Source organism: Cimex lectularius, unplaced genomic scaffold, assembly GCF_000648675.2.
Source record: "Cimex lectularius strain Harlan isolate CLEC.00 unplaced genomic scaffold, Clec_2.1 scaffold180, whole genome shotgun sequence".
Classification (NCBI taxonomy): Eukaryota; Metazoa; Arthropoda; class Insecta; order Hemiptera; family Cimicidae; genus Cimex; species Cimex lectularius.
The window spans coordinates 911,028-934,354 of NW_019394226.1; the positions used below are offsets into that span (position 1 = coordinate 911,028).

Here is a 23,327-nt window from a genome sequence, read left to right on the forward strand (position 1 = left end):
GGGGCGGCGGGGCGGTCGGAGTCATTAGATGAGACTTGGAACCGGCCCAAAACCCGGCTTCATCTTGTTACTTTTATTTATGTCCGCCCTTGTCCGAGCCCTTATGAGTACCCTAATTACCTTCTTGCCCTTCTCGTCTCTCCTTACAGCCCTTATACCGACAACAGGCACTCGTATAAAAATATTATACGATAGCGACAACCTCGTTACATCTCATATTGCTGAAACCTGACGAGGTTCTTCGGGGGTTACGACCGCCTTCAAAACTTCCCCAGGATCGTAATTCTCGGAAGAAAAATATTGTACTTTTAACAAGGGGAAATTCAGACAAGGCAACCATTTAAATTAGTCCTTCAGTATCAAAGCCTACTGCAAGACAAAAACCCTCCAGCTGAATTTTCTTTACAAAATAAAATGCAAAGTACAATTATTAAGATTTTTCCTTCTGAGCAAAATATAAGCAATATAACAAGAAAAAAATATTTTAAAAAATACGTGGGGAGATTTTCTCGTTGGTCTACTATGTAATAACCTGATTATCGCCCCTCGTTGAGGGAGGTCACCAAAACTCGGCAGAATAATGGGTCAAAAGATAGGAAACGGCCAACTGTAAAAAGAAAAGAATGCTGAATAAAATAATAAATGAGGAAAAAGACTATTTGTGTGGTGATTAGTGACCGTTAATCGATGGTTATTCGGACATCGTGAGATGCGGTCTGATGTGAAGTAGGTTTCAGAAAAATATTTTCTTTATCGTGCCGTTTCAATCTTTATTGAGATCATCTTCAGGGCCTGGGATTTACAAACATTGTTTAAATTTAACAAATACATGTAGGATGTGGGAAAAAGTGAATTTATACAATGCAAAAAATATTTTTTATATTCAATCAAAGTATTTCTACTCACTCAAAGTGTTTGTTTTCTGTGCAATTGTGCCATTCTTGCGTGTTTTATGTTTTTATACGTTGTATTTTGAAGGGGTGGGGAAAGAAGTCGGTACAGAAAGACATTTTTTTATAAGGATTCGGCTTCTTTGAAGTGAAAAGAGCCGACGAAGGGAAAAAATGTGTTGGTAATGTTCGGCCAGATTATCCTTTCAGGATTATATAGACGGGGATAAATAAGAAACGGAAAGCTAAATTGTTGAAAAATTAGACTATGTAAAAATGTTTGATGTGTGGAAGTGATGAATGTTTTATATGTTATAATATGTGTTTTGTGTGATGTGATGATATATGAATGTTATCTATATTGAATTTAATTAATGATATTGGCGTAGCTGTGACTGAGTTTACATGTATCTGTTCTGTAATTGATGCTGTGTTTATCTCGGTTGATATAAATCATTTCTAAGAAATTACGTTTATGCTTGTTTTGTTCTGTATGTAACATTTTTGGATTTTTGAAGTCGAAATTGTGTTGGTGTTCAAAATGGTGGATCGCGAGTGCTGTAGGATTTTGCTTGGGTTTTTTGCAATCGTAGATATGCTGATTTACTCTCTTGTCCAGATATTGGGATGTAAGACCGATGTAAATTGCCGGACAGTTTAAACAAGTGATTTTATAGATTACATCAGATTTATTTGTTATTGGTGTGGGATCTTTTATTTTGGAAAAAAGTGTTTGAATTATTTTATATTTTTTGAAAGCTATTTTGAACTTATGGGACGAGAGAAATATGAAATATGGCCGAGAATGAATGGCATGGAAATGTATGTTGCTTTGTTGTATTTGATAGATTTGATGTATTGGGTTGTCCGGAAAATAATGCAGGATTTTGGTATTAAACAAAAAAAAAGAAACTAGTTACTTTAAAGCAATGTTCTTTAATCAAAATAATTTCCCANAATGAGTAATCCTGTAAACGTAAACAGAATATTTTATATAGATTTTTTTTAATGAAAACTTAAAATCCTGCATTATTTTCCGGACAACCCAATAGTATTATTAGTACTAGTGGATGATGTTAGTGTTGATTTGTAGTTATTGATTATTCTGTTGATTATGTGTTTAGAATAGTGATTGTTATGGAGTATCTGTTTGTATATAGTTATGTTCTTGTAGTGAAATGGTTCATGGCTAATGATGTAAGCAAGGGTAATGTGAAAGGAAGTTGTGGTATGACTGTGTATAATAGATGTCATAATTATGTCTGCAAGTATCATGCCTAGGTTGCTACCGATAGTTATGCCAAATAGTTGTTTGTAAAATTGATTGTTGTATGTAAAATATCCATTAATACACCAGTGTCGAACCATCGTTATGAACGTGTTCTTCTTTGGTAGACTTGTGTGTGTGTGTGTGGTGTTGTTGGGCCATTTATCTTTAATAATGTTCAGTGTTGTGTCTATAGGAATGTTGGTGAACAATGATGAAACATCTAGGGATATGAGAGAGTAGTGTGAAGGGTTAATATTTTTAATTTTGTTAATGAAATGAATCTTTTACGTTATATGTGTTATCTGTGATGTTGCTGAGTATGTTGGTTAGGTATTTTGTATATGTAGGGTTTAACGTTAATTTCATAAAGCCCACTATTTCTCCCTACCATGGAGACGAATAGAAAAGATAGACCTAGTGTACGAGGAGATAGTGGCCCGTATTAAGTTTTAAAATTGATTATAAAGTGTTATGAGTTTATGTTTTTTTATTTTAATTTAGTTAAAGTTACATTGTACACAACACATACAGTAAGTGTTTCTGTTTGTGCATGCACAAGAATTTTGGTTATTTTTTCCTTTTTGTATTTTTCTTTTTCTTATTGTAAGCACTAATCTTTTTCTAATTTGTGATTAGGAATTTATTTTTTTTAAATATAATTTGTGATTAAGCATTGATCTTTTTTTATAATTTGTTATTACAATATATTTAGTTTAGAAGATAAATCTTTTTATTCTACTTATTCATGATTCACTGAGGTACGATCCTCCGACTATAAAAAAGTCAAATAATCTCCACAAGGGGAATTTACAAATGAAATTATGGGTCTTAGAGGATGTTCAGGTTTATGTGTTTTTATAGATCCGTATAGTTTCGGGCGCGTTGGTGAGTTGGTTTGAAGTGATTTGTAGGTGTATATATCAATTTCTTTTTGTTTAAGTGTTTCTTGGAGAATTTTGTTTGTCTGTTTGATGAGAGAAGGGGTAGGGTCTGATTTGACTGTGCTGTATGTGTTTGTGTCGTCGATAATTTTGTTAATTTTTTCTTGTACTCTTTTTTGCTTAATGCTACAGTTTGTTTTGTTTTATCAGCAGAAAGAATGAGTATGTCAGGATTATTTTTGAGAAATTTTTTTGTTTTGGTGTATGCTTGTTGAGATATGTTGTGTTAATTTGTAGTTGTAATAGTGTTATGTTTTTCTTCTTCTGTTTTTGTGGACTTTTGGATTGCATAGTCTACACCAGTAATTAATTTAGCTGTTGGAAGACTGTTTTGTTATAAAGAATGGAATGTTTGGGAATAGGAAGTTTTGGATTTCTGGAGGAGTGTTAGTTTTTGTTAGTGATCGAAGACACGATAGTTTAAGTGGTAGAGCAGGGGCGTATTTAGCCGATTGCCGTGGGTTCGAATCCCTGCTCTTGACTTTTTTATCTCAACCAATACCTTAGATAGATAGATAGATATAATAATTCAGGGTATGGTATACTACGCCCTTTAAGAGCTATTGTATCCCCTGTGCTCTGCCTAAAGCACATCGGTGTGTCCTATTTCATCAAGAAACTTGATTAATAGGCCCGGTTTCAGTGGTTGTAGTTCTTCTATGGTCACATTGTACATCCCAAAACTTAGTTACTTAGTGTAGCTCCGCAGTTTGTTAGTAAGTGTGTTGGTGTCTCTTCTGCTTCTTTGCAGAATCTACATGTGCCATCTTGGATTATTCCAATTTTCTTTAGATGTCCATTTAATCTACAGTGTCCTGTCAGGAATCCTGTTAGGATTCGCAGTCTNTCTTTTAGATCACTGGTTAGTTCGTACAGTGCAGTTTCTGTTGATCTTCCTGTTCTGTATGCATGCTGACAGTAATGGAGAGGCTTGTTTACCAGTGCTGTCGTTCTTATATGGTTGTCTATCAGCTTTTCAAGGGTCTTTAATAAAAAGGATGTTAAGCTGATTGGTCTGTAGGATTTGGGGGATGTGGGGTCTCTTTTCCCCACTTTTGGTATAAACACCACCCTTGCCCTACGCCATGTCTGTGGTATATAACCTAGTGCTAAACTGCTTCTGTATATTCGTAGCAGTGTTGGAGTAATTATATCCATTCCTTTTTGTAACAGGATGGGAAAGATTCCATCCGTTCCTGGCGCTTTGTACGGGCTGAAATTGTTAATTGCCCAGAGGATTTTCTTCTCTGTGATTATTTCAGCTGCTTTCTTCCAATTTTCTTTCTTGGGATTGTCTACTCTCACATTTTCTGAGGAGATGTTGTAGGTACTGCCTGGAAAATGTGTACTTAGAAGGAGCATTGCTTTTTGTTGCATGTCTTCTGTGTATTTGCCTTCTATATTTCTTAGAGCAGTGTTTATGTCTGATCTGTCCTTTGCTAGTATCCTGTGTAATCTAGCTGCTGTGGATACTGTGGAGATTTCTCCGCAGAATTTGCGAAAAGTCTCTCTTTTCGCCTTGCGGATGGCATGGTTATATGAAGTAAGTAACCTTTTGTATTCTCCCCAGTTACTTCCTAGTCTAGCCTTATTAAACGCTTTCCTGGTTTCTTTTCTTAATAAACCCAGTTCTGCATTCCACCAAGGTGGTTCTTGTTTACATTTTGGGACCTTTACAGGGCAGCTTGTTTCATATGCGTCAATCATATTTCCTGTAAGTTCTCTGACTGCAAGTTCTAACTCATTGCAGGTTTTTGGTACTCTTTTCATTGTTGCATGGTAACCAATACCTTACATAAAGATTAATTAATTGAAAGAAGTTATTTGAACGATCGGACCACGAACTCTAATAGATTTAATAATATTAGAGATGTAGTTCGGACTTGCAATTTTAAGCCGTATCGCGTTCATCTTGTCCACGGACTTCGGGTCTCTGATTATGACAGGTGTTTAACGTTCCTTGCAAAAATGTCGATTTGGGAAACTGAAGAAAATGTTAGTGATTTCTATGAAAATAAATTAAATGGTGTTCATTCTTCAATTTTTTTTAGAGAGGTTTTACCGACAATAATGGATGATGTTCCTCTGCAACAACGATAAAGAATGATTCTCCAGCCTCATAGATGTCCCGTACAAAATTCTTTGCAGGTCAGACGTATGGTGGATAGGACCTCATGGCCTGATCTGTTGTCCTCCTCGGTCACCCGATTTAATTCCACTTGACCATTTTCTGTGTGGCCATTTAAAAACAGTGTCTACAATAATAATAACCCAGCAACTTAAAATGAAAAACTGCGGCAAACGATACAAAATATTTGTCAATCCATCTCCCTTGATCTATCACTGTCAGCACAAGCGAAGAGTTGTCAAAAAGAGCAAATCTTTGCACCTTAACGCAGTTCGAACATGAAATTGATTAATAAACAGCAAAGCAAATGTTTGTTATTTTTTTTTTTTTTACTTTTTTCCATAACTGTCTTTTTTTGACCAATTTAAAATCAGATTGCACCATTGTTTTAGCGTAAAAAATAGGGCCGTATTTGAAATTTTGAAGTTGAACTGGACATTAGGTATCTATGAGGTATATTTTTTCTCTAAAACAAGGTAAAAATTTAAACCTAGACTAAAAATATTAAAACGTATTTTTTTATATTATTATTGCGTCGTTGGTTCAAGAGAAATTTACGCTCATCTTAAAACGACACCTTGTATAAAAAAAAATTTGAAATTAATTTCGAGTTTTTCCTGTTTTTCTTTCATTTATATTGACATAAAAACAATCAACTTTGTTGACATAGGTGCAGATAAAAGAGAATACACTTTCCGCAGATTGTGATTATGTGTGATCCGAACCAATAGAATGATATGAATTTTAAGTCGAACAAAGGTTACTGATGTAAAAAATCCTCCTGCAAATTCAGCTGCCAAATAAATATTTGTTGTTTGCAATAAAAATTCATATAATAGGAATTCAAAGGATGTCTAAAACGAATCACCATAAACGGAAATGGATGGTTTTTGAAATTCTGATAACTACTTTTCAAAAAGACTTTATGTGTAATCAATTTTGATTTTGGCATCCTACTTTTTGTTTAAATTTCAGTGTTAGCAGGTGAAGTTGAAATAACTTGACCTCAATGAAAAAAAAAGGTTCTTCGATAAATAAAATATCAGCCTCTACATTGAAAAGGTCTCCTTGCACAAAGCTAAAACTGTTGGATGGTCGAGAAAGGGTTATAAAAATGTTCCCTTCCTTCCTCTTCAAAGCCCGGTTGAATTTGGAATAGGGGAAAAATTTCACTTCATCCTCGTTGATTTTCCACCCCGGTGACATTTAAATTGTGATTTTTTCCGACGTATATTTGTACAGTATGAGGGTGACCCGGGTGAAAAACGCGTCTTTACGTCAAGCCAGTAAGCGGCTCAGTGTGAAATAACTCTACGGCTCTGGAATGTCCGCAATGTCTCGCCCTTTCCATACGGAACCACTCCCTTCTCTGAAAATTTAATTACAACATGTGTTTACAGTCGCATACGTACAAACCCTGAGCCCGCAATTGAGACAATGGCCGGGAGCCTTCATTAACCCTTGACATTTTTAATCATATTGACTCGTTCTACCCTCTTTGATTACTTACAAAGACAAATAAGACTCGTAATTAATTGTCTCACTTTGAACAAGACCTAACGGTTAATTAAAACATTTTGATGACTATTTTTATGAATAGGAGGAGAAGAAGAGGGGAAGAATAACCTTTCTGTTGTCAAAAACTTCAAATTCATACATATTTGCAACTAATACAAAGCAGAAACAAGAACAAGGAAAATTCTTACGTTATTGTTATTTGTACAACATTTGTTAAACAGCTACAAGGAAACATTTATCATGTCTAAACCAAACAGAATATTCACGATGTTTTGAAGCTGAAACCAACATAGTTAAAAAAAACTTTTAAATATTATTTAAATATCTCTCATATCATATTATATGAGAAAAACCTTTTATATTGACTATATTTTTATAGTTAGAAAATTAGTTTGTCATAGAAACCGAATAAAGCATGATTAACTACAACATTCAAAAACGAAAACTCTCTCATCTGAAGAATTCCAAGAAAAAGGTCTAAACCAACAGAATATTGATGCTCTACTTTATGAGGCTGAAACCAACGTAGTGAAAAAAAAACTTTTAAATAAAAAAATTATATAAGAAAAAATTTATATTGGCTATATTTTTGTAGTTAGAAAATTAGTTTGTGATAGAAACCGATTAAAGTATGATAAACTACAACATTCAAAAACGAAAACGGTCTCAAGTAAAGTATGCTACCAAAAATGACTAAACCAACAGAATATTGATGATCTACTTTTTGAGGCTGAAACCAACATAAGGAAAAAAACTTTTAAAAAAATTATATAAGAAAAAATGTTATATTGGCTATTTAAAGTTAGAAAATTAGTTTGTAATAGAAACCGATTAAAGCATGATTAATTACAACATTCAAAAACGAAAACTCTCTCATCTGAAGAATTCCAAGAAAAATGTCTAAACGAACAGAATATTGATGCTCCACTTCTTGAGGCTTGAACCAACATAGTGAAAAAAAACTTTTAAATAAAAATATGATATGAGATAAACCTTTTTTATTGACTATATTTTTATAGTTAGAAAATTAGTTTGTGATAGAAACAGATTAAAGCATGATTAACTACAACATTCAAAAACGAAACCTTCTCAAGTAAAGTATGCTTTAAAAAAAACCTGTTGAAAACCTGCTCAAGTAAACTAAGAAAATTTTTATGACGTATAGAATTTTATAGTTGCGTTTCAGAGAGTGTCTAAAACGAATCTCCAAAAACAAGTTAAATATCAAAAAAAGTGAATGGATGGTTTTTCGAATTCTTCAACTACTTTTCAATAATACTTTTTGTATAATCTACTTTGATTTTGGCAAACTTGCTGCTTTTAAACTTGATTCCTAGCAGGTGAGGTGTTACTTTTCAGAAAAAAAGAAACATTTCGGATTCGTTTTAAGCACCCATTAAAGCTCTTAAATCTAAATTTTCATAGAAATTTTAATCCTGAATTAATGGGGAAAGTTTTTGCCCTGGATCTATTGCACTTATGCATGGATTTATTGGTCCATCAATTTAATTATCAATACTAATATGACAGCTCTAGCTTGCTCTCCAAAGTGAGTCTCATCTTTGTGTACTTTATATTTTTTAATTTTATGTACCTACTAAATTTTTTAAATTAGTTTTTCGTTATTTATTTTTCGCTTATTTTTTATTTTCTTTATATATTTTATAAATTTACATATTGTTTTTATAATACCAGCAACAACGTCCGGCAGACGGTTTTAATCCATAATTGTATATACTTAAATCAGGGTGTCCTTTTTAGACGGGCCGACTAAATTTCTCTTGAACCAACGACACTATCAAAAAAAAATGTTTAATATTTTTTAGTATGGTTTCAACTTTTTTTTTTTTTTTTTTTTTTGAGAAAAATTATACAGGAAACCTCAGGTCCAATTCAACATATCTCAAATGTTTCTCCTGATTTTTTTACATATTCGAGAAAATTGTGGTAATTTTTAACCGACGCACAGGAATCTATGTGAAAGTTAAAACCTATACACTACTATATAATAGCACAAACCTACCTTACGTAAATAAATTAGAACCGAATAATTATTCAAAAATCGTATCAAATTCAATATAGATAACATACATATATCATTACATTACATTCCACACATCAAATATTTTTCATAGTCTAACTGTCCAACAATTTAGCTTTCCTTTTCCTATTTATCCCTTTCTATATAATCCACCTTTTCACCTCAAAGAAGCCGACGCCTTAGACAAAAATGTCTTTTCTATACGGACTTCCTTCCCCACCCCTTCAAAATCCAACGTATATAAACTTAAAACAGCAATATCGCACTGGCACTCTCAACACGACACGCAAGAATGGCACAATTACACAGAAGACAAACACTTTGAGTGAGTAGAAATACTTTCATTGAATGTAAAAAATATATTTTGCATTGTATAAATTCACTTTTTCACATCCTAACTGTATTTGTTAAATGTAAACAATGTTTGTAAATCCCACGCCCTGAAGATGATCTCAATAAAGATCGCAACGTTGGCACGTTTTTCTAAAACCTACATCACACCAGAACGCATCTCACGATTTCTGAATAATTATCGATTAACGGTCACTAATCACCACACATTAGAACCGAATATAAAATATAACTTTTGAAAAGGTTTTTAAAAATAATCCTTATTTTTCCTGATTTTGTTTATTTATTTTTTCTATCTGTTTTTTATTTACTTTGTTTGTGCTACATGCGTGCTTCTGACTTTTCTTTTTTCAATGATCCATTTCGAGGGTATCCGCCTCCCCTCATTAGTCTTAAGTTTAAGAGGTTTACATATTATTTTACAAAACAATGTCTTTTTATAGTTAATTGTCTATAAAATATAATTAAATTAGGTTAAGAAACGCTTAGACGCCAAACTGGTTTCTCATCCGGAAACACTAAAGAGGTAGGTTCCCCTAAGTTACATTTATCCAATGTGTGGCATGTTTTTGCAGGAATGATAGGTTTTTTAATTATTAATTTTTTGATTTGCATCGTATAGTTAATTTTTAATTTTTAATTTATTGTAAACTGTAAGAACTATCTTTTAAATAGAATTATTCTTTTGTTATTTTTTATACGCAAAATAAATTTGACATTTAATGTAGAATATTTCATGGATAAGCCCCCCAGCCCAATAAGACCCAAAATAGCCTATCGATCATTAATCTAGTGGATCAAATCTCAACAAAAAGCGGCTAATCAAACATTAGGCAGCATATAGCAACCCTGTGTATCACAGGGGCAATGAGAACAATTCCTACAAGTGCACAAGAAACTTTGCTAAACCTACCTCCACTGGAAATATTCGTACAAAGAGAGGCTAGGAAAAGCTCATTTAGTCTCCAAAAACGACTGAATTGAATAGGAACTAAACAATTCGGGCATACAGCTATAATTAATAAAATCAGACACACATTCTTTCAAATGGGTACTGACTATATTATCCCGGAAACAATCTTCCAACGGACGATAAAGGAGAGGAAGAACACAGGAGAACATCAGACAGAATGATATAGTATACAGCTGGCTCCAAAACAAACGAAGGAATCTGATTGGGCATTTACTGTACAAGCCCAAAACATGAGCAATCAAACTCATTAGGGAAGTCTTTCAAGCAGATGCATGCCATCAATGCTTGTGCCCTGGAAAATCTTCTCTTGGAAAATCAAAGAGGTTTCATTGGAAAAAAATCCTCATAAGATCTGATAGCCAAGCAACCTTTAAAGCATAAGCATGTAAAAGAATTACATCAAAATTAGTCAGTGAATGCATCCAAAATCTCCAAAACCTTTGGGAACACAACAACATGGTGATATCTTGGGTACCAGGGCACAGAAAAATTTCGGCTAACGTGAAAGCAGACAGACTGGCCAGAGGAGGATCCGCAAGACCATACATAGGCCCCGAACCTATACTTGGGATAACAAAAACAAATATAGAATCCTCCATCGCGGAATGGATCCAACCAGAACAAAAGGAGAAGTGAATAAACTCTAGCAGTGCTAGACATAATAAACTTATGATGAAACAACCCTCACTAAGACTGGCAAAATCACTCTTGCAGCTGGAGAGTGATAGTACTACTAAGCGGTCACTGGCATCTGAGAAAACATCTACACAACACGGACATGTACAACGAAGATCCCATCTGGACATTATGTAATGAGGAAACAGCCACCTATATCATTTTCGAATGCGAAGCAACACCTCAATGGAGATTCAACGTAACATACGAAAAAACTTAGGGAATGAAATTGCAGCAGCAACAGTCAATGACCAGATACTTCAAGAGAAGCATAGAGTTTATTGCATTGAACTAAGGAGCTAGGAAGGTACAATAAGCCAGAAGGCTGCAGTACTTGGGGAGTGCAAACCCTGCTTCCTAGTATCCTAATCACCATACGATACCTCCCAGCTTAATCGAATGAGTACTCATTAAGGAGACATAAGAGTATTAAAGGTACCTTACTTTTTAAATTAAAAAATTGTAAGCAGTGATATATTTTAAATTTCAATTATTTTTGTAATCTAAAATAATTACTTTTGTTCTAACAAGATCTGATGTTTTAATTCTTTTAGGAAAGAACTTTCTTTTTTGCACATTCCGTTTTCATGTTTTTGAGAGAAAAATGAACAGTTTTAGAACCAAATATAAAAAAACATCCCGAGTTCGAATTAAAACCGGAATTCACCCGTTATTAAAAAGAAATTATATCTGTCCAGTCTGGAGAATTTTAATTTCTTGGATTCCACTCGAAATTTTCCCATTTTCTCGCGACTGCACAACCTCATCGCAAGGCCATAAAATCCACAAAAAAAGTATTTAACATTTTATCGCCTGAATTCCTCGGATATCCCTTCAGGGTTTTTTTTACCCCCCCCCCTTATGGATAATATGCAAGTCACTTCTTCAACGTTTTCCCTGAATTTAATCTTAATTGCATCTTGCAGTATGCAATAATTACGACCAGTTTCTTTGCCATTGATGAATCGCTCGTTCTGCAAGACGATTATATCCGTTGATACGAGATTCCCCGATGCATCTGTTAATATATCATTCCTGACGTCAATTAATGAAAGAAGGCTGTCTTAATTAGTAGCATCTCGTTAATCTTTTTTTTTCTTCCATCCCCTTTACGCTTGTGAATCGAACTAGATTGCTGATACAGTTTTATGTCTTCATTTGAAGCTACAGCACAAATTACGATTGTTACAATCATAACAAGTACTTTATTTATACAACTTTTACCTTGAATTTATTACTATTGTTACAAAATATACGCGAAATGATTCGAGATTGGAAAAACGCAAAAAGTCCAAATCTGGCCAAAACGCCATCAACAGGTTCCACGAAGTAGTGGGTCAATCAACGGACGGGCAGAGGAAGGATAAAAAGCGAAAACAAGCGGAAACAAAGCTTATTAATCAATCCGCCCATCTAATTTAACTAACCGGCCGACCAGCATAATTGCGAGTCGTTCGGTCGGACTGAGTAATCGTTCTGTTAGGTATACAATTCCACAGATTAATCAGATGACTTTTGATCGGCCGGGTTTTTTTTCAGCCAATCAATCTGTTTGTAACTAAGCACAGTATAAAACAGTGATTACTAATTTCGTTAAAAAAATTTAATTGAATATTTTCCAAATTAAAATTGAATAATTCGAAAAAAGGTCAACAAAATGTTTAACCTAGATGAACAACTCAGTCTAATAATAATATAACTCACCAATCATTATCAATCATGGTACTTTCTATTACTAAAATTTCTATTCTCATAGGCTACTTTATGTTAATCCAAATAGCCAGAAATACAAAGGGACCAAAATGATCAGAAAATGCAAAATAACTCGACCTGGTTATAACCCTGATATCGGGCCATTGTACAATGAGATTTCCTAGTCTATGGTACTTTTTTTTTGTAAATACGAAACACCAAGGACTTAAAATTTTTAGTGTAATAATGATTTAAAAAAGGTCATTAAACTCACCCCTCTTATAACCTAATATCGCCAATTGTTCTTCATAACAGAGCTTTTAAAGAAAAACAATGTTAACATGTCAGCAATGTAATGTGTCGAGTAGTAAGGAAAATTCATAAATATAGAAAATGTCAGGTTCTTGACTCTGCTTACTCACATGTTACAACTGTGAAAAACTGGCAATGTACTAATGCTTGGAAGAAAAGGGAAAAATTGACATTAAACTCACCCTGCTTATAACATTACGATTAATTAAGGTTTTTTGTTGATATGAAAAAAGTTAATGGCACGAGCGGGATTCGAACCCACGATCTTCGGCTAGATACGCCGCTGCTCTACCACTTGAGCGTGATCTCGATCCACTCGGACATCAACTCCCCATCTCAACCCCACCTTATGAGTTCCCTCCTTTTTGCCATTTTTCAAATGTCGTGTAATCGGATTGGATTATCGACGACAAATGAAATGGTCACGGAGAGCTTTAGTGAAGTGCACTTCATTTTAATGCATTCGATTCACTAATTTCGTGGTCCGCTTGACCAATTAATACATTACAATTAATTAAGGTTTTTAGTTGATATGAAAAAAGTTAATGGCACGAGCGGGATTCGAACCCACGATCTTCGGCTAAATCCCTAACCATCCCTAACCTGCTTATAGCCTTGATATCGCGCCAACTGACTGTTTTTTTCGTCCATCTTTTAATTGATTTACTTATTCTTTTAATGTTTAGTCAGTAGAACGTTTTTTAAATATAAAACTACATAAGATACAGATTTAAATACGTAAAACTGGTAAGATATTAATGCTTAGAAAAAGCGTCAAACTCACCCTGCTTACAGCCTGATAATACGTCACCAGGTTGTCGTTGCTAAGTTTATAAAAAAAAATTATTAGCTGTATTGGAGCACGAGACAACAATTTTGTACATCGTTTGCGTTTTGATCATGTTAAAAGTCCTAGGTGTAAAAAGAATCAGTCAGAGGCCTGCTCATACCCTAAGATAGAGTCATCGTTCAATGAGATTTTTCAGTCAATGACACATTTCTTTAATTTAAACGGTTTAATATTGGCAGGATAGAAATTCTTAAAACGCGCAGAAAAATCGTCATCAAACTCACCCTGCTTATAGCCCTGCTGTCACGACAGCAGATAGTTGTTTTTCTTCATAACAGAGGTTTAAAGGCAAAAACCCTGGACATCGTTTGTGAATCATACAATTGACCAAACTCACCCTGTTTACTAGATCCCTGATATAACGCCATCTGATTGTAAGTTTGTTAAGGAGGTTTCAAAAAAATGACCAACTGTATGTGAGTTCAAGACCATAAACTTGCACATCGTTGTAATCGTTTAAAATAAGCAAAATTTCTAGAATTGGAAAAAATATATAATTATCAGAATTAGGGATGGAAAAACCACTTTTGGAATGATCGAATCAAAACACAGTTAAATGAATCAAAATACCTAATTCATGTTACTGTTTTGATCCATAGTTCACAGTTCGCGCTCACCAAATTTATCTTACCCACAAGCCCGTGTATAAATTTTGACGGGTTTTTCGAATTTAGGCGTCATTGCCAGGGCCAATTGTAAAATTTGATTCGTCAGAATTATAGGGTTATTATACGTAAGTAAGACAAAATGTTCAACCTTTTTCTATTATTATTCTGATGCGGTCTGGTGTGACTTAGGTTTTAGAAAAACATTTTCTTTATCGTGCCAACGTTTCGATCTTTATTGAGATCATCTTCAGGGCATGGAATTTATAAACAATGATTAAATTATATAAATACATGTTGGGTGTAAAAAAATGAATCTATATATTATAATTTTAGATAAGCAAATAAATAAATAAGAAAAATGAATTCATACAATCCTAGAAAACTTAAAAAAAAACATGATATAATGCTAGAAAAAAATGAATTTATACAATGCTAGAAAATTTTAGATTAAAAAACACTTTGCGTGAGTACAAATACATTGATTGAATCTAAAATTGTCTAGCAATGTATAAATTCATTTTTTAATCTAAAATTTTCTAGCAGTGTATAATTTGTTTATCTAAAATTGTCTAGCATTTTATAAATTCATTTGTCTTATTTATTTATTTATCTAAAAATTTTTAGCATTGTACTGTATAAATTCATTTTTTCACATCCTACATGTATTTGTAAAATGTAAACAATGTTTATAAATCCCAGGCACTGAAGAAGATCTCAATAAAGGTCGAAACGTGGCACGAAAATGTTTCTCTAAAACCTATGTCACACCAGACCGCATCTCAGGATCTCCGAATAATCAATGACTGACGGTCACTAAACACCACACACTTTTTTTCTATTATTGCCAATAATACATTTTAATTTAAAAAATGAAGAAATAAACGAAGAGGGATGAACAGTTTGTCATTTACTTCACATAACTACAGATAGTTCACATTAACAACCCTGTAATTTTTTCTCTTTTTCTTATGAACGAGTGAATAAAACAAAAATATAAATTTTTAAATAAATAAAAGTGCGTACATAATAGAAATAAATATTTTTATCAAACATATAATAAAAAGAATTCAACATATGTTTTTTAAACTCATCAGAAATCTTCTAAATATTCTGATTTTTTGTAAAGGGTAAATCTGTAAATAAATAAGAGTTAGAGTAATGCTTAATTCGTATTTTTTTCAAAACTGTTTGTCACTCAGTAAAGTGAGTAACTCTTTTGATAAGCTTGCCTCGACCTCCTTATGACCTTATTCTACGACATCCGACCGCCGTTTCTTACGTTCAACGACGGCACTTCGGAATCCAAATATTAAATTGCCATTATCTGTGGCTTTTAAAAAAAGTACATAATTATATTTCCGTAAACCATGGACCTGCTTATCTCTCTGTTTGTTATTGTTTCTAACATTTCTTCAAGAGAAATTTAAGTAACAAAATATTAAAACTGATTGAACATAAAAGCGATTTTTTCACTTTAATAGGGGTATATTTTTGTGTTTATTGAAATAAGCATAAATTGATTGGTATGTCTAAATAATACCATTTAAGAGTAATAGTCACCGTTTATCGCCATCTGTTGTAATGTGGCAGTTCGAGAAGGACAAAAGAGCAAAGACCAGTATAAAAGGGTTTAAAAAAATGTAGTTTGATCAACAGAGGAGTTTAAATAAGACGGTGAACCAAATCGCTTTTAAGTGGGTTTTCGGCCTCCAATGAAACCGAATTGCCCCCATGGAGGATTTTCTTCCATTCGCAAACATCGGGCCGAGGCATTACGATCCTAATGGATTCAAATCCCTTTTCCGGGAACGACGTGGTTTTATGCTCCTCGTATAGACCGCCGTTATTCCCAATCTTATCGGCTTCGTAGTTGAATCCCGAGGCGTTCTTTGAAAGATTGTCCCAGTTGTAAAATGTGAAACAGTTCCAGAACAGCTTTCGAAAAGGGAAAAGGGTGCAGTAAAGACGTACACTTAATCAGCCATTTATGGCAATTTATCTCGACGACTCATCTTTATGTGCTTCTTAAACTTCCAAAGCTTTTTTAACTACTTTTAGCAATTTAAAGTACACCTCCCCTTAATTTTTGCCTATTTATATTTATGCAATTTAACACATTAAAACCAAAAAGTACTATACGTTGATTAATTGTCATATTTAATTATTAATATCAAATCCTGGCAAAAACTTTAATCTGCGACATGGTCATGGTTTAAACCATGGTCAATAATTCAGAGAGTAACTATGAACTAGATTATCGACCTGCTGGAAACATGAAGTCTTTTCGGAGGATCTACGGAAGAGGTCAAACACAGAGAAAACTTCCTTTCGGTTTTCGCCTAGCTTTCGACAGTTTTATACTGTCATCTTCAGGGCCTGTTTTATTATCATACAAAAAAACAATTAAAACATGAAAAAAAAATTGCACAAAAATTGAATATCTTACTTAAACCTTAATGGGGAATTAAACGACATGGTGTTTTGGGCACAGAAGTACATTATGTTTTTTGGGGCTCAGCATCTAAACATTATTTAAATTGAATAAATTAATAATTAAAAATTACAATAAGAATTAAAAACGTGGTCGAGAAAGGTTACCTCATATAAGTCTAAAAAACTAGTAAAATCTTCGTTTCTTTGTTTTTCAGGTACATGCGATCACAGTGCGTTTCGAAAGCTCAGCGAAAACCGAAAGGAAGTTTGACCTCTTCCGTAGATCCTCCGAAAAGGCTTCACATTTTTTTTTACTTTGTTTTAAAGCATTAGACATGCAGTTTTTATTGATGGAGAGAGTACTGGGTAAATAAGGCGCCGAGACCCGACGTCCCCCCCCCCGGCAACGACACCTCCATTTATTGGTAAGTTATAACAAAAGTTGATCCTGTAGATCTAAAGTTATATTTTCAGATTAGATACCTTCAGAAACCAAAATAGCAGCGCATACACTTCCTTGTTCCTCGAGGCCACTAGAGTCGCAAGAGAGTAAGGTCTGTCCGGACCGGTTAGGGCATCAATACTCTTTTAGCAGTTTACCTCTTGCGTTATCAAACCTTGGACATTCCATTACTACATGGATTAAATATTCTGGGTAGCCGCGTGTTACACAATTGGGGGACTCCTCCCCACAGACCATGGTTGCTTCGTATTCTAGAGATTACGGTGAAATATTGTCGAGGTGCCCTGACACCTTGAAACCACGGTTCTTTCGGCACCAAAGAAATCTACTTCTATATAGTGAGCCTCCATCAGCAGAATTATGGAACTCTTGCCAATCCGAAATCCACCTATGATTCAGTATACGCTGGCAGTCACTTTTGGTCATTGCGTAGTCGCACCACTCACCGTCAATGACCGCTTCCATTGCAAAGCGATCAACTTTCTCGTTTTCCCTTATTCCAGAGTGACCTTTGATCAAGCATAGGGTAACATTTATGCCCCAGGCGAGTAAGTTATTAGTTATCACTAAAATACTGGCCGTTATGTGATCGCATTTCGAGTTTGCTTTTATTCTTTCTACTTTGGAGACCACACCCTTTGAGTCTGTCAAAACAGCGACTTTTTGAACCCATATATTTTCTTGGACGTACTNTCTTAAAATTTAAATCACTACACAATAAGATCACAGATAAAAAAAAAAAAACCTCTTCGACGAGAGGAACAAAGGCTACGGGATACACTCGTTTTTTCTCCCCTAGTGAACAAAATTGTTAAAAACCGAAAGGAAGTTTTCTCTGTGTTTGACCTCTTCCGTAGATCCTCCGAAAAGACTTCATAATTCAGAGAGTATTTGAAGTACAAAAAGTTGTGCTTTCAGAAAAGTAATAGTGAATCGAAAAAGCCGTAGTAGGATGAAATAAAATACAGGATATAAGCAGGTCGAGGCAAAACTCTTATATGAACCGCACGTATAAATGATATATGATATATGACAATATATGATCTAAGAAATTATGAGAAGTTCTCCAGTCGTCAAAATGAATGGACATACAATACCTTGTCCCCAAAATTTTAAGTTGTTAGGTGTTACTTTTGGGCAAGGAGCAAAATTTGAAACCCACACTAAAGAAGCGAGTGCAAGAATTGTAGTCAAGTAGTTCAAAACAAGAACAAGAAGTAGACCAACACGGGAAATAACCTATAAAAGCTTCCTTTAATATGTACCAATCAGTATGTGAATCAATTATACCATACGCGACACCTGCACGGTCAAGGCTCATAACAATAACAGGTTGGGCTGAGCTAACAAAAGCGCAAAAGAAAGAATTACTGCTGGTCACGCAAGCCTACAAAGACGGCAAGACAAATCGGAGGCATTTGGAGGAGAAATGCCTATACCGCAATAAACGCAGTATGGGACATTAGAAATTATACACGACCGAGTATCAATGCAACGAATGTGGACGCCATATATACCAAATATTCCCCTGCATAAGACGTTGAAAATGAAACACCTATCAGTCGACCATTTTATAACTCAAGTAATGACTGGCCATGGGGACTTCACAGCAAAACTGAATTCCTTTCGTCTAAAGGAAGGCCCATCGTGTACATGTGGAGTACTTCAGGAGACGGCATTGAAGGCACAAATTTTGATACGCTAAGACGTAATTGGAAAAGAGAAACTGACAAAGGAGTACGCTTACATTGAAAAACAAGTTGGCCACGGGAAAAAATTTTATAGGCACAATAAAGTTAATCTACGAAATCATGAAACATAAACGATGGCACCCAAGGACGGACGATAAAGTTCCAATTTTTTAGGCATGTTTTAACTTGTGTGCGTAACAACCATGAACTTGCATGCATAATTACACTTCCACGTCCCGACCGGATATCGCCAAGAGGTCCATCTGGACACGCTTAAGCATGACAAAGTTCCGAGGGAGTGGAAAAGACCGCTAAGCAGAGCCAAATGGCCGAGAAAGCATAGATCTGATGGAGCCAGTTGGGCGAAGAAAGAAAGACTTAGCAGGTTAAATGAAACGCATACCATGTGCAGGATTATAGTCGCCACTTCAACACTAGATAGTTTTTTGAATCTTTTTTTAGTAACATCAAAACCCGTGAGTGTAAACGGACCCAGTGAGCTGCACCGACTCGGAGAACAATACACACCATCCACGTCATACATCAAGCTATTTGATTTTTAAAGAAAGGGGTCTTTTTCATTAAAAGATCTGTTTAGACGAAAAATCATGACTCGATTATGGTTTTTCTTTGTCTTCCGTATATACGAATCTCGCAAATTTTACACTTTTGTAGTTGTACTTTAAAATGTTATGTCCCTTTTTTAACATTCCATTGAAAGAAAGCCAGACGTAAGGGATAAAAGCCGGTCGAGTCAAGACTTTGTCTCTTTTCATGCCTAGCCATTTGAGATGTTTAAAACAACGATGTGCAAATAGTTTCTTTGAAATCGTTCTTATAAGGAAAAACAACATCCTGGCGGCATAATGTCAAGGATATAAGCAGGGTGTGTTTCAAAAAGATTTTTTTCTTGTATTCTAGGCTTTAGTATCTTATGTCTATAATTTTTCACTTTATATTTAAAAAAATATGCCATAAACAGGAAAATCCCATTGTAAGATGGTCCTACGTCTGGTTATAAGTACGCCTAGACAACAAACTTTACTTTTTTTAAACACGGACGACATGCAGGATTGCTGGTTTTTAATTTATTGTAGTTAATAAAAAAGTACTTTTTTCAGGGAGTATATTGAAAGTAAAAATGTCTCACGAAATACAGCGTACGAGATATTAACGATATAACCCCAAGTTGGATGACGATTCTAGGTGTTCAAATAATAATTATCCTTTCCATTTTAAATCACTTTTGTTATAATAAAATGTTCGACTGAAAAATCCGATGGTTAGCCCGATTTTTAAGTACCAAGTTGGTAAACGTTGTAATTAATTTTTGGTGTTTTCTAACAATTTATCCCACAGACAACAAAAATTAGATTAATAAATTTAAACGCACTGTTCCAATTTTGTTAGTTTCTCTAATCTAAGAAATTAAAATAGAAACAGTTAATGAAGGTTTTTAGTTTAGATAAAAACGTCAATGGCACGAGCGGGATTCGAACCCACGATCTTGGGCTTGATACGCCTCTGCTCTCCCACATGAGCTATCGTGACCTCGATCCACTCGGACACCAACTTCCCATCTCAACCGCACCTTTTGAATTTTCCCTCCTTTTTGCCATTTTTCAAATGTCGTGTAATCGGGTTGGATTCTCGACGACAAATGAAATGGCCACGGAGCGCTTTAGTGAAGTATACTTCATTTTCAATCATTAAATTCACTAATTTCGTGGTCCGCTTGACCAATTATTGGGTTGTCCGGAAAATAATGCAGGATTTTAGTATTAAACAAAAAAAAAGAAACTAGTTACTTTAAAGCAATGTTCTTTAATCAAAATAATTTCCCATACTCTCAATACATTTCTCCCAACGTGTTGGTAACTTNATACAAATGAGTAATCCTGTAAACGTAAACAGAATATTTTATATAGATTTTTTTTAATGAAAACTTAAAATCCTGCATTATTTTCCGGACAACCCAATAATATATTACAGTTAATGAAGGTTTTTAGATGAGATAAAAAAAGGCAATGGCACGAGCGGGATTCGAAGTGGTAGAGCAGCGGCGTATCAAGCCGAAGATCGTGGGTTCAAATCCCGCTCGTGCCGTTGACTTTTTTATCTCAACTAAAAACCTTCATTAACTGTTATATATTAATTGGTCAAGCGGACCACGAAATTAGTGAATTTAAAATAGAAAATTTGAATTTGTTGAAAACGTATACTTATCTTTTCCATAAGAATTGAAAAATTAATCATATGATTTAGTGGCTAATGTGATTTTATTATTTTTTTCATAAAGTGTGCTTTTACTTGGTGTTAGGTTCGTTCTTCTGGGTTGTTAATGGCTTCAATCGGACAGGACTCGGCGATCTGCTTTTTTCTGTTTGAACCGAAGGAGAGTTCGGCACACTCGACGATCTTTTTCGGTAAGGCACGTGGATGTCAGAAGAAACGTTGCCGAAGGTCCATGAGAGTCGATACACACCGCCGTCCTTCGGGGTCGACGTCTCCTGTTTTTCGTCCTCGAATCGTTCTTCGCTGGGTAGGATGGACCCGCCGTCCTTCTGGGGCAGGAGGTTCGCCACCAACGTCGACCTTCTTCGGCCCTTCCTTTCAAAATGATTGTAAATTTCCTCTAACGTTTTCCCTTTAGTGTCGAAGATTGACACATGGTAGAAGAAGGACACGGCGGACACGATCGAGTAGACGGTGAAACTTAAAAACGTCAGCTTGTTCTGTACGAGGACGATGAATATCTTCGAATTGATTATATTGACAGTGATCTGCACGAGCGATATTATGCTGAGTGCTTTTGACTTTATATGGACAGCGAATAACTCGCCGTTGATCACACCGGGTATGTACTGTACTCCTAACGAGTAAAACGCCGTTTCCAAGATTAGAGTCATGTAGGGGATGAAGTTGTAATGTTCATTCAAGACCGTGTGCGTCCTTTCCTGTACAAAAAACCAGACAGCTGAGCAAATCGAGAGTGTACAAGACCCTGACGCCGATATGAGCAGAAGTTTCCTTCTCCCGAACCTGTCGATGAACAGCGCGGACAGGATGTTGAAGACTGCCGAAACAGAGAAGAAGAGGAGAGGAAACATTGCGGACTTGATGAAGCTGTTTGGGAGCAGAATGCCGCAGTACGTCTGTAGCGGCGTGTTCGCGGATGTCTTTTGGAAACATGCCATTGTGAGCGAAAAGAATAAGGCCTTTCTGGTCGAGAAGTCTCGGCAGACGTCGGTCAACTTGGACGAAGCATTCATCTGTTTCTCCGTGAACGTCACGGCGTCGTCAAATTCTTTTTTATTCGATGGACCACTGCCTCTGAACCACTCAAATCTTTGGAAAGCCGTCCTTATGTTGTACTTCCTCAGATAGTAATAAGGCGTCTCAGGCAGCGAAAACAGAAGTGAGAACTGAAAGATCGTCAGAGCGAAGTTAGCCAACGCCAGGCCTTTGTAGGACAAGAAAATCGACATCGTGATTTCAGTGATGGCCCCTAGCATGTAGAAGATGGACATGAGTGCCAGAGTCCTCCCTCTCAACCTCGGCGGCGACACTTCCGCCAGGTAAGGCCCGTTCGAGAGAAAACATATAGTCAGCCAACAACCGAACAACAACATGGCGAAGTAGATCCCGAGGTTATTCACGAACAGTATGATCACCACCCAGCCGAGGATGGCAAAGATGATGCCGAATTCGAGCGTCTTGGCTTTTCCTATTGCGCTCTCGACGGTCGAGAAAGGAAGAAGCGAAACCAACTGGCCCACGTAAAGGAATATCACGCTCAGCGAGATCTCGTCCAAATTCAGATGGACCAGGTGGCTCTTGTTGATTATGATGGGGAAAATGGCCGAAGGCCATGCCGCACACAATCCAGCGACGAACGAATTTAAAGCAACTGAAATTAAAAATAATAAAAACAAAATAATAAAAATACTCTTTGTCTCTTACCAATAGCAACATTAATTTTAGATCCGTACTTCCCGGGCAAAATCCTCTGCATTTTAATAAGAAAATCAAAGATAATTAAACCGTCATTATATTTCAAAAAATTGATCTATTTTCGTAAAAAATGTTTCAGCTGATATTAGTCACATCTGAGACTAAATTCAGGAAGAACTGGGCTACTTAAAATAAAGAATAATAAAAAAAAATATTACAGAAAGTAAGTTACTGTTTAAATCCTCCACGATTATTACTTTTTTATTTCCCATAATCTTACTTATCTCATTGTCCCTCTTGTTTCTGTTTAGGATGAAAAAATTCTCAAACTACTCACAGTGAAATTCTGCCTAAAATTGTCCTTTATTCAATTCCTTGAGGTTCATTTTTAAAAATATTCTATCGATTAAAAATATTGATTACTTATTACAAAAAATAAACAATTAGAGAAAACAGAACGACGGATTGGCTATAGAAATAGCCGATCGCCTGACCAATTACCTAATTGATCAAATTTGACAAACCAAATACGGGCCA

General features: G+C 35.2%; 1 protein-coding gene across 2 annotated transcripts; it reads right to left on the minus strand.

The window, feature by feature from the left end:
• Window positions 1-21,101: 21,101 nt before the first annotated feature.
• LOC106668206 (facilitated trehalose transporter Tret1-like) lies at window positions 21,102-22,917 on the minus strand. 2 transcript variants are annotated; one of them, XM_014396737.1, is made up of 2 exons: window positions 22,800-22,917; window positions 21,102-22,746 (listed from the first exon to the last, which is right to left on the minus strand). In XM_014396737.1, the coding sequence occupies exons 1-2, from the start codon at window positions 22,849-22,851 to the stop codon at window positions 21,143-21,145; spliced, it is 1,656 nt and encodes a 551-aa protein (XP_014252223.1). In that variant the 5' UTR covers window positions 22,852-22,917; the 3' UTR covers window positions 21,102-21,142. The 2 variants fall into 2 exon arrangements, with proteins under 2 accessions (XP_014252223.1, XP_014252224.1); XM_014396738.1 differs by having other exon boundaries at window positions 22,829-22,902.
• Window positions 22,918-23,327: the final 410 nt, after the last annotated feature.

Excerpts from the sequence above, each read along its gene's own strand:
- LOC106668206 (XM_014396737.1), bottom strand. The coding sequence starts at position 22,851 with ATGCAGAGGATTTTGCCCGGGAAGTACGGATCTAAAATTAATGTTGCT. Across the intron at positions 22,747-22,799 it reads TAAAATTAATGTTGCTATTG|TTGCTTTAAATTCGTTCGTC; the intron begins GTAAGAGACAAA and ends TTTTAATTTCAG.